This window comes from Ursus arctos, unplaced genomic scaffold (genome assembly GCF_023065955.2).
Source record: "Ursus arctos isolate Adak ecotype North America unplaced genomic scaffold, UrsArc2.0 scaffold_25, whole genome shotgun sequence".
In the NCBI taxonomy this organism is placed as follows: Eukaryota; Metazoa; Chordata; class Mammalia; order Carnivora; family Ursidae; genus Ursus; species Ursus arctos.
The window spans coordinates 2822520-2836776 of record NW_026622930.1 but is presented as its reverse complement, the minus strand read 5'-3'; the positions used below and the strand labels follow the sequence as shown (position 1 = coordinate 2836776).

Here is a 14257-nt window from a genome sequence, read left to right as displayed (position 1 = left end):
CGAAAGTCACTCCTGTGCCTGGCACTTCCCGATGGGGCTCACCAGTCTGGCCCTGGTGCCACGGTGTCCCCTGTCTGTGTTGCTCTAGTGGCTCCCGGTTCTGTGGAGGAGACACACCCATCAGCAAGTGACAAAGGAGCCCTGAAAGTGCGGGTGCTCTTGGGGGGCAGAGGCTGAGGACAAGGGCAGCAGGGAGGACTGGACAGGTCCCAGCCTGGGTAGGAATGTAGTCTGTGCATGCTTCCCCAGCAGAAGGAAAGCACACACTGAGCCCTTGGAAGCCCTCGTCAGCTAAGTATCGGTGCCAGTTTAGAGTCACAGATGGAGTCCGGGAGGCATGCTGAAGTTTCACAGCACAAACCACACTGTCCAAGAAAGCGTCTTGGTTCATTCCCCAGGTGTTTTCTGGGCATGGTGCTGGGCACTGGGGATCACAGCAGGATGCTCTCAGACTTGGTCCCCAATGTCAGGGCACAGGAGCCTGGGAAGGCTGCCCACTTCTCCTCCTGATTCACCACTGAGGCCACAGCCCTTGATAACCACACTGCAGGCACCCTCCCTCCCTCTCATCCTCCCCCTAGGTACTTCCGGCTGTGGTCTTATCCACTTATCCCAAACAGTGAGCTCAGCTTCCCTGCTTGTAACTAAAATGACTCTTGAGTCAAGCTTAGTGATGGCAGAGCAGACTCAGAGTACCTGATTTTTCTTACCACACAAACCTGGACTACAGCTCTGGGCCGGGGGAGGGCTGCTGGCCGTGGGGTGGGGGTGGGAGGTGATCCCCAGAGCTGGGGATCCAGAGGGCTGTTCCTCTTCTGGTTTCCCTCCTTTTTCTGCCCCTGGCTCTCCTCCTGCTCCATGTTTTTCTGGTGTCAGGGGGTCCCACCCAGATGCTGCTCAGCCCTAGGGTCTAAGAATGTAAAAAGATTCATATGATTGAAGCAGTTTAGCACAAGCTTCATATTAGTATAGTCTAAATGAAAGCTTTTATTTAAAAACACATTAATTTCGTCTCCCATCAACCCTCAGTTCTCCTGCCCGGCTTCCCAGGCTTGTGGAGCCTCCCCACTCTGCCCAGGGCTCCAGTGTCCAACCCTGTGTCCTCTTCCCCGAATCCTCCACTGACACTCCCTGTCCTGGACTCCTGGAGTCCTTGGCTGTCTAGGGCAGGAGCCGTGGAAGTAGAGAGGGCTCAAACTTAGTTTTATTTTTAATCTCTGGGAGGTGGTTTCCAGGCACAAGATGGGGTTAGAATCAAGTCCAGAAAAGGGCAGCTTGGGAGCAGGGGCTCTTGTCCTGTGTTTAGGGATGAGAATGATGTGGTGGACGAGTGGTTTCCTTAGGCAGGGTCAGTGTTAAATTCTCATGTTAACTGTGGAATTGCATTGGCTTTTCACTATATCATGAATGAAAATAACTTATGGAGAAAGTACTGGCTGTTCTTATAAAGCAAGACTGCTTGTAGGCCCTCCTAATACACTGTGGACGCTCACACCACAGAGCTTCTCTACCGAGAGCTAGTTTTGGTTTCTGAAATAAAATTTCACTTTTAATTGAAAGGGGCTTTCCAAGTGGGACTGATCTAAGCTGTGCTGCTTAAAAACTTCCTTATGAAAAATTACCATAAAAACATTGAGCCCTTTTCTCCTGTGGCTTCCTATTTGAACCCAGTTCTCCGTGGCATCCTGGGGCTCTGGTTGCTGCCGTGAACTTCACACAGCGGGTTGACCATAATGGTTCAAGTGAGAACAGGACTTCCGCTCTATCTAATGTCTTTATGGTGTGTTTTCCCCTCAGCTCCTCAAGCCCAAAATGTACTGCGTGTCAAGAAGGCATCATTAAAGATAAGGTATTCTTGGGATTTTAATAAATCACCTTGTCAAGTGCTTTGGTCATACTTGGCCCGTGGTTTGCACCCAGTGCTCTGGGCACACTCTGAATGTGTCTTGGGGCTTGACCGCGGGTGCTGCAGAGTCGAGGCAGGACAGCTGCTCAACCGGGTGACCTTGGCCAGGTGCTTCACCCTCTGAACCTGTGTCCTTGCCTGTGTCAGTAGTGGCACCACCTCCTGAGACCCTGGGAGGTGTGTAGGGGTGAAGTGTGGAGATGCACGCCATCCTCTCAGGCCTTTCCCCCAGACACCTGGGAATCGGCTGGTCTCAGGAGTTCAGCAGGATTTGCTCTCCGCCTGCCCCCTGTGCACCATCTCCCAGTCATTAGGCGGATGTGGGATTTCCACCCTCCCCCCCGCCACGTGATTATGTGTGCCAGTGAAAGCTCTCTGTCAGTGCAGACGCTCAGAGGGCCTCGGGGGCCGCCCACCAGCTTCCCTCCTGGGGCTCTGATCCCCCCAATGGTGCCTCTGGTCATCTACGCATTGCCAAGCCCTGCTAGGCACGCTTTTAGTTTGAAATGATTCATTCTTAAAGTACTTAAAATATCAATAAAAATGTGTGGTACCAATATTTTGATTGATGAACCTAACAATTTTTTAAATGTAGGTCATTAAATTGTACAATAAAATTCTTGCTCTGGGGGTTTTGTGTCCAGAGCACTTTACAGATCGGGTTTGTGGTCAGGGCAGCCCAGGTGAGTGCAGGGATTTGCGGATCCAGGCGGTAGGCCCCTCCACTGCCAGAGCGAGGGCGCCTTGTGTAACTCCTCTGAGCAGCTTAGAGACGGAGCTGGCACCACGGCCACGTACCGTGTCTTCCTCAGTGTTTACCCGCTGCTGCGGACTGCACTCGGTCAAAGGGGGGGGGTGTTTTTAAGAAAACAAGTCCCCCAGCTACCTTACCTTAGCACGGCCACCAACGTGTTAATGTGTGTCTGACCCATGTGATCGAGGTAGAGGTTCGAGCAACGGACTTCGTGTGTCTCATTGTTCAGAATCATTATCCCTGTGTCTCAGTGGCTTTAGTAACTAAAGAAGAATCACTAGTTTTGTTGGAGCATCGTGAATGACACTGACTAATGCCTTGGATCCTCTTGGGAAAATGGGGCTTGGAGACCGAGATCTGCCTTGTGCAGGTCACTGTGGGGCCTCAGGCTCCTCTTCTGTACGATGGGACAGTTGCAGCGAATCATCTCAGCTCTAAAATTCTGTACTGTCACTGTTTTGACATTGCCAATCTTTGTTTTGTATCCATAAAGTTAGACTCAAGTGACTTAAGAAACTACTTAATGCCACAAAAAGGAAGCTTATTTCCTACTGGCTAAAAATACCTGTTTGGTGACTTTAATGTGTTCTTAAAAAGGTCATGTTTATGAAGGATTAGATTTGACTCCAAATTACTTTATTTTTAACTCTTAACAGCTGTTGATTCTATTTCTTTGCCTGTGGAGTTGAGAAAGGCATATTAAGATCATGTCTGTTTTTTTCACTGTTATAAAGTGTTAACATTTAGGAGTTTCTTAGAAACACCTGAAGATGGAGATGGTCTAGACTGTGTTGCTAGGAGTGAACCTGCTTGTTTTTAAAGGGAAAAATACAATTAAAAAAGAAAGGTTTTCATTTTCAAAGGGAAACATTTTCTTTTTTTTAATTAAAAAAAATTTTTTTAAAGATTTTATTTATTTGAGGGGGGAAGGGACAGAGGGAGAAGCAGACTCTCTGCAGAGCAGGGAGCCCGACGCAGGGCTTGATCCCAGGACCCTGGGATCACGCCCTGAGCCGAAGGCAGCTGCTTCACCAACTGAGCCACCCAGGCGTCCCAAAGGGAAAGATTTTCATTATTGGATTAACTTCAGTCATTGCAGTATTTATTTAAAAGAGGGTTTTTTTAGTAGCAGGCTAATACTGCCTCCTTTCTGGTGAAAAATGAGTTATGAGGGACATAACCTTAGTAGAAAGAGCTAAAGCAAATGTTTTACAACCCATCTGCAAGATAGGATCTTTTACAGTAGTTTTGCTATTTCTTTAGCAATCGACCTAAAGAGACATTGAGTTATAGTGGGTTCTGCCCTTATGCCTTGGTAAGCGTATTGCACCCATGGCCACCCTCACAGAGCTGGCTCCTGGAAGTCTCTAGAGTCCAAATATGAACCTGGTCCTGGTGCATCGCCACCTTGAGATTATGTCAGAGTTAATTCAGAGTATTTGGGTGCTCCAAAGTGATCTTTAGTTATTTGGTATAACTTGTTTTCATTTAGCTTATCTAATAAAAGATGGTAGTGAAGGTTGTATTATTTAAATCGTGAATCTTAGTGGGGACATCTCCTTCATCCTACTTTAGAAATTAGAAATTAAGATGGTCCTTAATGCTCTCTGAGGTCCACTTAAGAGATACTCTCGTGTGATTTTTTTAAAGTGGTTTTGCCTTGTGTGAAATAGCAGCATGTGGAGATTAAGAAATATTAATCCTCTGAAATAACCATCTTCCCATTTCAGGTGTTTAAGGATAATTGCTGCAAGAGAGAGATCCTTGCTCTTCAGATCTACTGCAGGAATGAAGGTGGGGGCTGCACAGAGCAGTTGACACTGGGGCACCTGCTGGTAAGTCCTGGGGGGCCGTGCTCCGTGCTTACATTAAGAAATGGAACTCCTTGGGGCACCTGGGTATCTCAGTCAGTGTGGCATTGGACTCTCGAGTTCAGCTCAGCTCATGGTCTCAGGGTGGGGAGATGGAGCCCCAAGTCGGGCTCCACGCTCAGCATGGAGTCTGCTTGACATTCTCTCCCTCTGCCCCTCCCCCTGCTCGCACACACTTGCTCTTTCTCTCTCTCTCAAATAAATAAATCGTAATTAAAAAAAAAAAAAGAAATATAACTCCCTGATCAGTAAGTATGACATGGTACCCTAAGACCATGGTTATGTTGATTTTCAAAATACAACCAAATATGAAAGCAACCCAAGCCACTTAGGTACAAAATGTTATTTTTATGACATCATTGGCAGAATTGCCAACTGGTTTTTAAACATCCCCACCCTATTTATAATGGAAAGAAATCTGAACTGGATTTTAATTTTGGAAGGCCTGTTAAAACCTCCCCCATGAAATTTTTTTAAACCATGAAATTCCACATAACTTCTTACTTTTTTTTTAGCATCTTATTTTATCTTGGAAGGATACTCGAACTGGAGTGAAACAAAGTCCTTAGCAGATAACATTCGTTTACCCAGGAAGGAGAGTTGGCTTTACTCCTTCAAAAGCAGTGCAGTTTGAGTAATCACTAAATAGAATACAAAATTCATTGTCTCCCGGTAATTTGTCACCCTTCTCTGAAAAACTGATCTAGCGTCAGGCGGAAACCTTTCTGGAGGAGTTAGCTGCATAGAGGCTAGAAGCTGGTATTTCAGATTGAATTTCTTTGCCAATTAAGAACCTTGAAGTGTTTGTTTCACAGGTGCATTTAAAGAACGATTGCCAGTTTGAAGAGCTTTCATGCGTCCGCGCTGACTGCAAAGAAAAAGTGTTGCGAAGAGACCTGCGTGACCACGTGGAAAAGGCCTGCAAGTACCGGGAGGCCACGTGCAGCCACTGCAAAAGTCAGGTCCCGATGATCACGCTGCAGGTGCGCTGCCCCCCCCCCCCCACCTACCTGCAGCTCCGTCCAAATGTGATTTATCACAGAAGAGCATTTCAAAGCACTGTTCTAACAGGAATAAAGAGGAAAGAGAGGAAATGGCAGTTTTCATCTGGCTTTAATTCAGAGTTAAGCTTTATTTGTTTTGCCCATTTTGATTTGTATAATTAACATTTTCCTGTTGCCTTGATTGACTGTCATTTGGGATGCCAAAAAAAAAAAATGAAGACTAATTATCAAAAAAAGGTAGAATATTTCTCTTGTCCCAGGGAATGTCCTGAAAGTCTTATTGGATGGCTTAGTCTTTTAAACAGCTCTGGGACGTAATCATCGCTTTAACAGGGAGTTCGTCTTGCAGCATCGAAGTGCAGCTGTCTGTCTTGGAGAGAGATGAGAATTTCACATTTTTCATACCTTGATTATTTTGGCACAGTTCTATGTCGTGTGTGTGTTGGAAATCAGATCTGTTTTCTGTACATTAGAGATGTTGGGGTGAAGGACAGACTTGGAAAACAATCAACAGTACAGTCACCCTCAAATGTTTGTCCATTTCTTGCACAAATATTCCCTGAGTACCTGCTGTGTGCTGGGCACTGTTCTGGGAGCTGGGGGTTCATGGTGACGCTCACCTTCTAGTGGGAAGAGGTAATTAACAGGCAAACATAATATGTGGCAGTGATTTGTACTATGAAGAAGCATGCACTGGTATCATGGGGAAAAGGGGTGATCAGGGCTGTCTTCTGCAAGGCAGTCAGGAACCAGTGTGGGAAGAGTGCCCCGAGCAGAGGGAACAGCTGAGATGCTGAGATGGAGCTGACTTGGCAGGTGGATTTCAGGAGTTGTGAGAGACCAGCATGGCTCCCATGCCTGGTGCAGAGGTGATGGGTAGCAGGGGAGAGGATGGGGGCAGGCACTGGGCAGCCTTGAGCAAGGGGGTGATGTCAGAGTTCCCCATCAGTTGCAGCACTCTGGCAGGTGTGACAGGTGGACGTGGGGTAAGAGGGAGATATGGAGGCAAGGCAGTGTTGGCCTGCAGGAAGGGGAAGGAGGAGCGGCTGCGCTGGGACATTGGGAAGGTGGAAGCAGTGGGACTAGCCCATGGCGCGAATACGGATACGTGTTAAGGTTGATGCGGGTGGCTACAGCTAGAGCAGCTGGATGAACCCGAGTGTTCTGTTGAGGTGGGGCTCAGTGGAGCACAGCAGGCTTGAGGGGAGAATAGGGCAGTGGTCTGGGCATCTGGTGCATCTTAATTAGGTGGTCCGTGTAGCCTTGGGGACAGAGGCCTGTGGCACATGAATGCTAAGGGGTGAGGTCATCTAGCAAAGGAGTGGCCAGTACGGAAAGGTCAGCAGAGTGCTGCCCCAGACGCAGAGGGAGCTGGAGAATGCATATCTGTGGGCAGGAGAGGCAGACGTTGCTAGGAGGCTGGGGGGCTGCTGGGAATGACCTCTGGACTTGGCAGGACCATGACTGATGGGACCAAGATGGGAGAGGACTAGAGACATGCAGCCAGGGTGTGGGGGCCCAGGTGGTTCCTGGTGGATATTCTAGAGCATTTATTGACCAAAATTTAGGGAAAGTTTTTGTTTTTCTGTATGAAATGAAATGTACTCTACTTCATAATCTATATGTTTACCTTTGTACAACTTTCCTGTGCCTGCGATTTTCTTCTCTTGTGAAGTCTTTTTCCTGTATGATTTCTGTAGACATTTCCAGTTATTAAGGACTTTTAAGAACTGTGAAAAATAGAAATAGTGTGGGCCTAATTGAATAATTCCCTCAGTAACTCAATTCAGGTGAATGAGACATATACTTAATGAGTAATACTGCAGCCTTTGCAATGTTGGTATGTTGCTATCAAAGTTATACTTTGCTTCTTGCAAAAACCAGTTATCTTTATTTGCAGAATAGAATCCAGGAATTAATTTCATTCGAGAAATAATTGTAGATTCTTTGTAGTTAGACACATAATATAAATAACTGACTCTGAACTCCAGACTAGGCTGTAAAGAGACTGGTTTTAAAGTAACGTCGGGCCTCACCTGCCCCGGGTCACCGTGGTGACCCCCTCCCTGACAGCAGCAGGACAGCTACATGTCAGGAGAGATCCTGTCCTGTCCCGCCTGGGATTGGGCTCCTGGGTCTCCTCCTGTCAGCTATGAGCACGCTTAGTCTCATCCTGTCCTATCGTGGGCTTATTTTTAGAAAGAGCAGGCATCTCAGAGGCACATCTACAGCCCAGGTCACCCTGATATCCCCACATTTCCTGTGTTTTATGAAGGGCATCAAGTGCACCGAGTGTTACTGAGATCCAGATTGATAAAGCAGCAAGGCCCTGGCCTGTTGCAGCTCGTATGAGAGTTTCTTTCCTACGTTTAAACCATGCAATTGATGTTACTTCAGCTGTTTCCAAGTTGTTTTTTCTTAATCTGTAGATCAGCATCATTTAAAGTGCCAGGAGAGAATCCCCTCTATCACATCTAGTCTAGAAACTGTCGAATTTGGTTTCCTTAAGCAGTTCTGTTAATTTGTGGAAAGTCAGAATTCTAGAGATCTCCTTTCTGGGGAAATGTGTGTCTTGTAATGGGAACATACAGTGTAGGTGCAGCCCCTGTGGAGGGCAGTTTGGCGACGTTTTATCAGGTCGAACATTCCTGTACTCGGCTAATTAACTGAGAGAAACTGTCACACATCCACACCGGGAGACAGGGCCCAGCGTAACCGAGCCACAGAACTCTGGGAGCAAGCCCACGCGTCCCTTCAGGTGGGGTGGGACACGTTGGTTGTGGCGGACACAGCAGACTGCATGTGACGTGGCAGGGAAATTCCAGGACAGCGGTACTGTCCAGCAGTGCAGATTGAGGACCCCAGCTACACACGACACAAGCGTTAGCCTGAGAAGCACGACACTCAGCCGGGGCTCACAAGACTCATAGGGTAGAGGCCATTTTAATAAAATTCAAAAGCAATCAAAACAGTATTTTGTCTGGCCCACATTTATGTGTAAAGTAACAGTTTTAAGCAAAGGAAGTAGAAACACAAAATTCGGATTTTCTGATTAGGGGTTCCTCCCTGGGGGATATGGAGGGAGATGGGAGAAGGACACACAAGTAAACGGGAAGTCGTCAGTTATGTTCTTGTCCTTGGTGGGTGTCCAGCGTTTACTTACGCTCCGTGACTCACACATGGCTTACATCTATTCTGTGCCTATCAGAGTTATATTTAATTTGGTAGACAGAACTAACTTACTGGTATGGAGAGAATTCTTATGTATCAGTAGGTTATTTTCCTGGGGCTTTTCTAACAAAGTACCACAAAGTTGGTGACTTAGAACAACAGAAGTGTATTCTCTCACAGTTCTGGAGGCTAGAAATCCAAACCCAGGGTCTTGCCAGGGCCGTGCTCCCTCTGAAGGCTCCAGGAAAGACCCCTTCCCTGCCCCTTCTAGCTTCTGGAGGCTGTGGTCCTTGGCATTCCTTGGCTGGCAGCCAGCCGTCTGCCTCCCTGCTCAGATGCCTTCTTCTGGGGCATGTCCTCCCCTCTCATAAGGGCACCCATGGTTGGATTCAGGGCCCACCCTAATGCTAATACACTGTGGCCTCATCTTCACTGCTGACATCTGCAAAGACCTGATTTCCAAATAAGGTCATATTCTGAGGTTCTAGAGACACATGAATTTTGGGGGTCACTATTCAGCCCACTGCTGTGGGCAAAAGCCATGAAAAGGCAATTCACAGGAACTATAAATGATTAATAAATATCAAAATATACTTACCCACACATTATTAAATAATTGCAAATCACACTCACTGACTTTTCCACCTGTCACATTATCAAAGATTGAAAAATCTGATGGAATTGACAAGGATGTAGGAGCATGTGTTCCTGCGATGATGGGAGTGCGCTTGTGTACTGGCGAGCAGTTTGGCAATATCTGTCAAAGTCCATTTACATTACCTGGATCCTGCGATACCCAACAAAGCCTACTTCTAGAAATTTCTTGTTCTGGTATGCTTGCACACATCTGGAGAGACACACGTTTGAGGATACTGATGCATGCGGCCCCAGTCTCTCGTCCCACCCTCCCCTGCCCCACTGTCCTGGAACACTGCCCCCACCCACTGCCACGTCCTCCTCGGAGCTCCCTTCCCAGACTTCCCCCCGCTGCCCTCTGTTGCCTCCCAGTCTCCACTTGCCACAGTGGTGCTTACCTGTGTGCGAGCTGTTCTCATTGGGCCGGCCGCGGCACCTGGTGCATGCCTGGCCTGGGGAAATGGAGGTGGGTTCCAGGGTCGGTTCAGGGAGGAGGCCATCTTACCTCTCCAGGCCCATGACTGATAGGGTCCTCACAGCTCCCCTATGATGTCCGGCCACTCCTCCTACTTATAGATGAGGCAGGGAGGTGGAGCCATTTGTCCAGGGTTTCCCACTGCAAGACAAAGCCTTGACTTGGTGCCACCTGGGAACTCTCAGGGATTCTGAGCACAGCCAGGCAGAATAGAAAGCCAGTGCCCCCGCCATGTGGTGCCTCTTGTGGGAGGCCTGCTGGTCAGCCTCAGTCCAGTCAGGTGCTTTCTACTGAGCTCTGAGCAGTTGTGGACTTGTCCTCTGCGGGCTCTGGGGGCCTCTGAGGCCCAAGCCCAGGAGCAGAGCCATCTCTGCGCTGCAGACCATACCCCAGCGTGCTCATAGAGACACGGGACTTCAGAACATGCTGAAGAAAGCTGAGTGCAGTACCTGGGGCATCACCTGGGCCCTTGTTGCTCTTGGCCCACGCTGAGCCTGCCTAGTAGGACTGAGGTTCTCGGCTATGCCCCCCACGCTCTCCCACCCCCATCGTTCGACATCACAGCAGCATAACTGTGGAGGCCCTAATCTAAAAAACCAGATGAGAATCTGAAGTACCCAGGGTCACGAGGAAAACAGCACCAAGTTTCCCTCTTGCTTGGTGATGTGGCCTCCAGGAACCTGTCCCACAGGTTGTGTCGTGTGGCCGGCAGTTACAGCTCTGATTCTGCCTGCATCAGTCTCTCTCGCGTGGCCCTTTGTCACGTGTCTGGTGGTGCTCTCCAGGGCTCTTGGATTTGATGTCCTGGTGGGCAGCTCTTGCCATAATTTTGCTACTGAACAGATGCCCAGCAGGTGCCCATGGCATGGGTTGAACAGCCATCCAGGCTCTGCAGAGTTGAAATTTATGCCATCCAAAGAGGGGCTAAATCAAAATTTGTTGATAGTTTCCATGCATTATAGGTAATCTAGTAAAGTTCCAGGGCACTAATTTAAATACCCGGTGACTCATGCTATTTGCGGGTATCGGGGAAGCATCATTTCCAGACCCGAACCTGAGAGGCCAAAGGAGAACCACCCTTTTCTCCAGCGAACAAAGTCTGAATCCTAGGTGCAGTGCGACAGCAGCAAGGGCCACGTCTGCCTGTGCTCACGTGTCAGGGCAGTGCCGGCACAGACGGGTGCTTCCCGGTGGAAACTGCTGTGGGGACACCACTGCCAGGTGATTGTGCTCCCGCAAATGGCCCTCACCTGTCAGATCTGGGTAGATCTCCTGAGACCCCTTACTTCTTGGCTTTCGAACTTTGAGCAGGAGGACTCCTCCGACTGTGCCAGAACTCAAGGAAACCAGGCCAGTGAGCACAGTGTCCTTTGGGTCTTCGTGGTGACATTGGAGATACCGATGGGGTCTGAAGGGAGATGGGTTGTACATCTCAAAGTTGACAACGCTTTCTTTTTTCCTCCAGAAACATGAAGACACTGAGTGTCCCTGTGTGGTGGTGTCCTGCCCCCATAAGTGCAGTGTCCAGACCCTTCTGAGGAGTGAGGTAAGGGGCATGGCCAGGCCTGTGGAGGAGTTAGTGACATCTTCAGGACTAGTATGCCAGAGATTCCATCCTTCCCCAGTAGCTGAAGCGAAAGGTTCTCACGGATCATGATAGTGATGCGTATGGTAGAAAGACAACAGAGAACCACAAGCTATTTGGGGACATCAGAAATTTCAGAAGCAAGCAAATAAATGCTACAGAGTGGTTAAATTCAGAGCAAAATATGGTTAAGAATTGAGAAAATGGAATTACTTTACAGTGCAAGCAAAGGTAATAACTTCTTAGGTTCTAAAAAAAGCTCTTTTTAAATCTATAAAATAGAAATTACTGGAAGATTATCTCAATAAATGACATTACAGACACCCCCAGGCCCCTGTGGCCACGTACGCTGTGCAGGGTTGGTGCTGTGGAGCAGGTGGGCCCAGAGGTGGCTCCCACATTTCAGGGGCCGGTGAGCAGGGCCTATACAGCCTCCCCCAGAGCTCATGTGTCTCACACTGCCCTTGGTCATGCTTTCTTTGGCAGGTAGATTTTACATTAACTTAATTTCATCAGGATGTATCCAGACGGAAAAATTCCAAAGATTCTTAAATGTTTTGGCATCTGGTCCTGATGTGGAGCCCCTTGGGTTGCTGTTTCAGGAGCATCTGGGGCTCCTGTGCCCCGTGGTCCCCTGGCAGGTCCCTCGGGCCTGGGTGCTCTCATCTGAGGAGGCTGCTCACCTCAGCGTTTTTCAACGGCCTGGAATTTTACCCTGGATATTGGGGAAGTGAGGGTCAGTGTCTCACATCCCATGGAGCAAGAGCACCTGTGTGGGCCTGGAGCCAGAGACACGGAGTACAGAGAGGACCCCCAGAGCCACTCTTACCCAGAGTGCATCCTCCCAGGAAAGTGACTCTGCTCGGCCAGGGCAGGGTCTTGCCAGGTGGCCATGGTCCCTAGACCTGGACTGGGCCTCTGGGAGTGGCAGGGAGATGCACATAGATCCCCACTAGACGGTCCCTCTGCTGAAGCAAATGGATGAAGCGTCTGCAGTGTTGAAATGATTACCAGGGTTTTATACGCTTTCCAAAATTTTCACTCAGGGTTACCTGAATTAGGGACAGAAGCTACCTCCATTTGCCTCTAAGTTATTTTTCTTTTAAAAATCTTTAAACCTGCATTTATCTTGGTGAGCGATGCTATTGGTCTGTAAATTATTCTTGCCTCTATTCCAAAACTCCTGTGAGGAATGATGATACAGGCTCTGAGAGGAATGATAATGAGCCAGTTTAGGAGAAGGTGTGACCCTGAACTTAGAGTGGCCCGCTGAAAATGACATCAGACCCCTGATTTTAATACCGGAGGCGTTGGCTGGATAGGTTTATGATTATAGCACTGGCACCGAAAGAGAAGATCTTAAAGCTTTGAAGCTGATGTTACTACGCACAGTCTCACACAGTCTCATGCTACGTCTCTCTGCCAGTCACCCGTAATCTGCCTTTTGGGCGCTTTCCTCCAGGTGCAGGCCAGAGCTTTCTGGCTGGGCTCAGAGGAATGTCGAGTGTGCTAGGCTGCTAGATCTGTAACCACCATGGCTCTGCCCCGGCTCAGAGACCTTCTGCAAAGGTTGGCCCATAGTCGCCCTGTGACATTGGCCCTTCTCTGCAGCTCTTGCCACAGACGCACTCTCCTCCCTGTCCTAAATACTGACCTAAAGGGGAAGGACTCAAGGACCCTTTCTCCTGGTGGACAGAGGACAGGCCCAGGAGCCTCTGGGAGTATATGTGCACACAGGAAGACACATGCCCAGGACCAGCTCTGCCGTGCACTCAGATACCCCGTTTCCTAATTCAGGGCCTAATTGTTCTCTGTAAAGAAGATCTATCGCTAGAGTTTCCTGATGAGAATTTCTTCAATAAAAGAAGAAACTGTCCTTAAATTGTATTAGCCTAATGAATAGCACTATGTCTTTAAAATGTGGACATTTCAATTCCCTTTTCTCTTGAGGGGGCATCATAAGTGGGTTTTTATTTGACGATTTGCCGACATTTAAGCTGAACAAAGGGGTTTTTCCTTGTATAAGGAGTTATCATCTCCCAATCTCTCCTAATTTTCTTCAGCCAATTAGAGGTGACAATATTAAGATTCACGTTGTTAGAATGACCTTAGCGATCTGTGAGAAGCTACATGAATTTATGGGCACTCAGAGAGGAAAAAAAGTCTTTTCAGAAGAAGGAAAAACTCATCTCATTATCTTCAGTATTGAGAGTAATGGTACATCGTGTAAGCTTGCTTCAAAAATATATTTATTTTTGTGTACTGTATATGAGGTGTGTGACCCAGTTACATCCTGAATGCTTTCTCTTTTTTGTGTTTCATGCAATTTTTGTTTATAGTCTTTAAATGTTCATTTCAGTTTACGTTTTTTCCCTTTCTTTTTTAAATTCTGGCGCTGCAGACGGCATGTCACATTTTGAACAATTTGTTCTAAAGAAACTGCAGGTTTAAGAAATGTTACAGTAACTGTATTTCTGTATATTGGCGTATATATGTGTATACACGTGACAGTAGTGTATATTTACTGCATCTAAGTCTAGGAAGCAGATGGTATATACACACCTGTAGCTGATGAGCCCCCTTCGTGACAGTACAAACCAGATGCTCTCTGTGCCCTTAATATGTTTGAACATTTTCATGCAGACGCTTGTGCCACAACTCACGTCTCTTTCCCGTTGCAGTTGAGTGCACACTTGTCAGAGTGTGTCAATGCCCCCAGCACCTGTAGTTTTAAGCGCTATGGCTGCGTTTTTCAGGTCAGTATCCAACATTTGTCCTTCCCAGTCACTGACATTCTGCCATGAGAGAGTTATTATCTTAACATCTTAACATGCAAGTTCTGGACTTGTAGTCTT

The 14257-nt window shown here is 47.8% G+C and overlaps 1 protein-coding gene across 7 annotated transcripts in view; it reads left to right on the top strand.

Annotated features, from left to right (window-relative positions):
- Nucleotides 1-14257, top strand: part of TRAF3 (TNF receptor associated factor 3) — a 108909-nt gene that overhangs the window by 77148 nt on the left and 17504 nt on the right. For all 7 annotated transcript variants that reach the window (XM_057318536.1, XM_057318531.1, XM_048220166.2 and 4 more), the window contains 5 exons: nt 1798-1849; nt 4391-4495; nt 5347-5514; nt 11283-11363; nt 14084-14158. In XM_057318536.1, coding sequence (XP_057174519.1) covers nt 1798-1849; nt 4391-4495; nt 5347-5514; nt 11283-11363; nt 14084-14158 — 481 coding nt within the window. The remainder of the gene's footprint in view (nt 1-1797; nt 1850-4390; nt 4496-5346; nt 5515-11282; nt 11364-14083; nt 14159-14257) is intronic.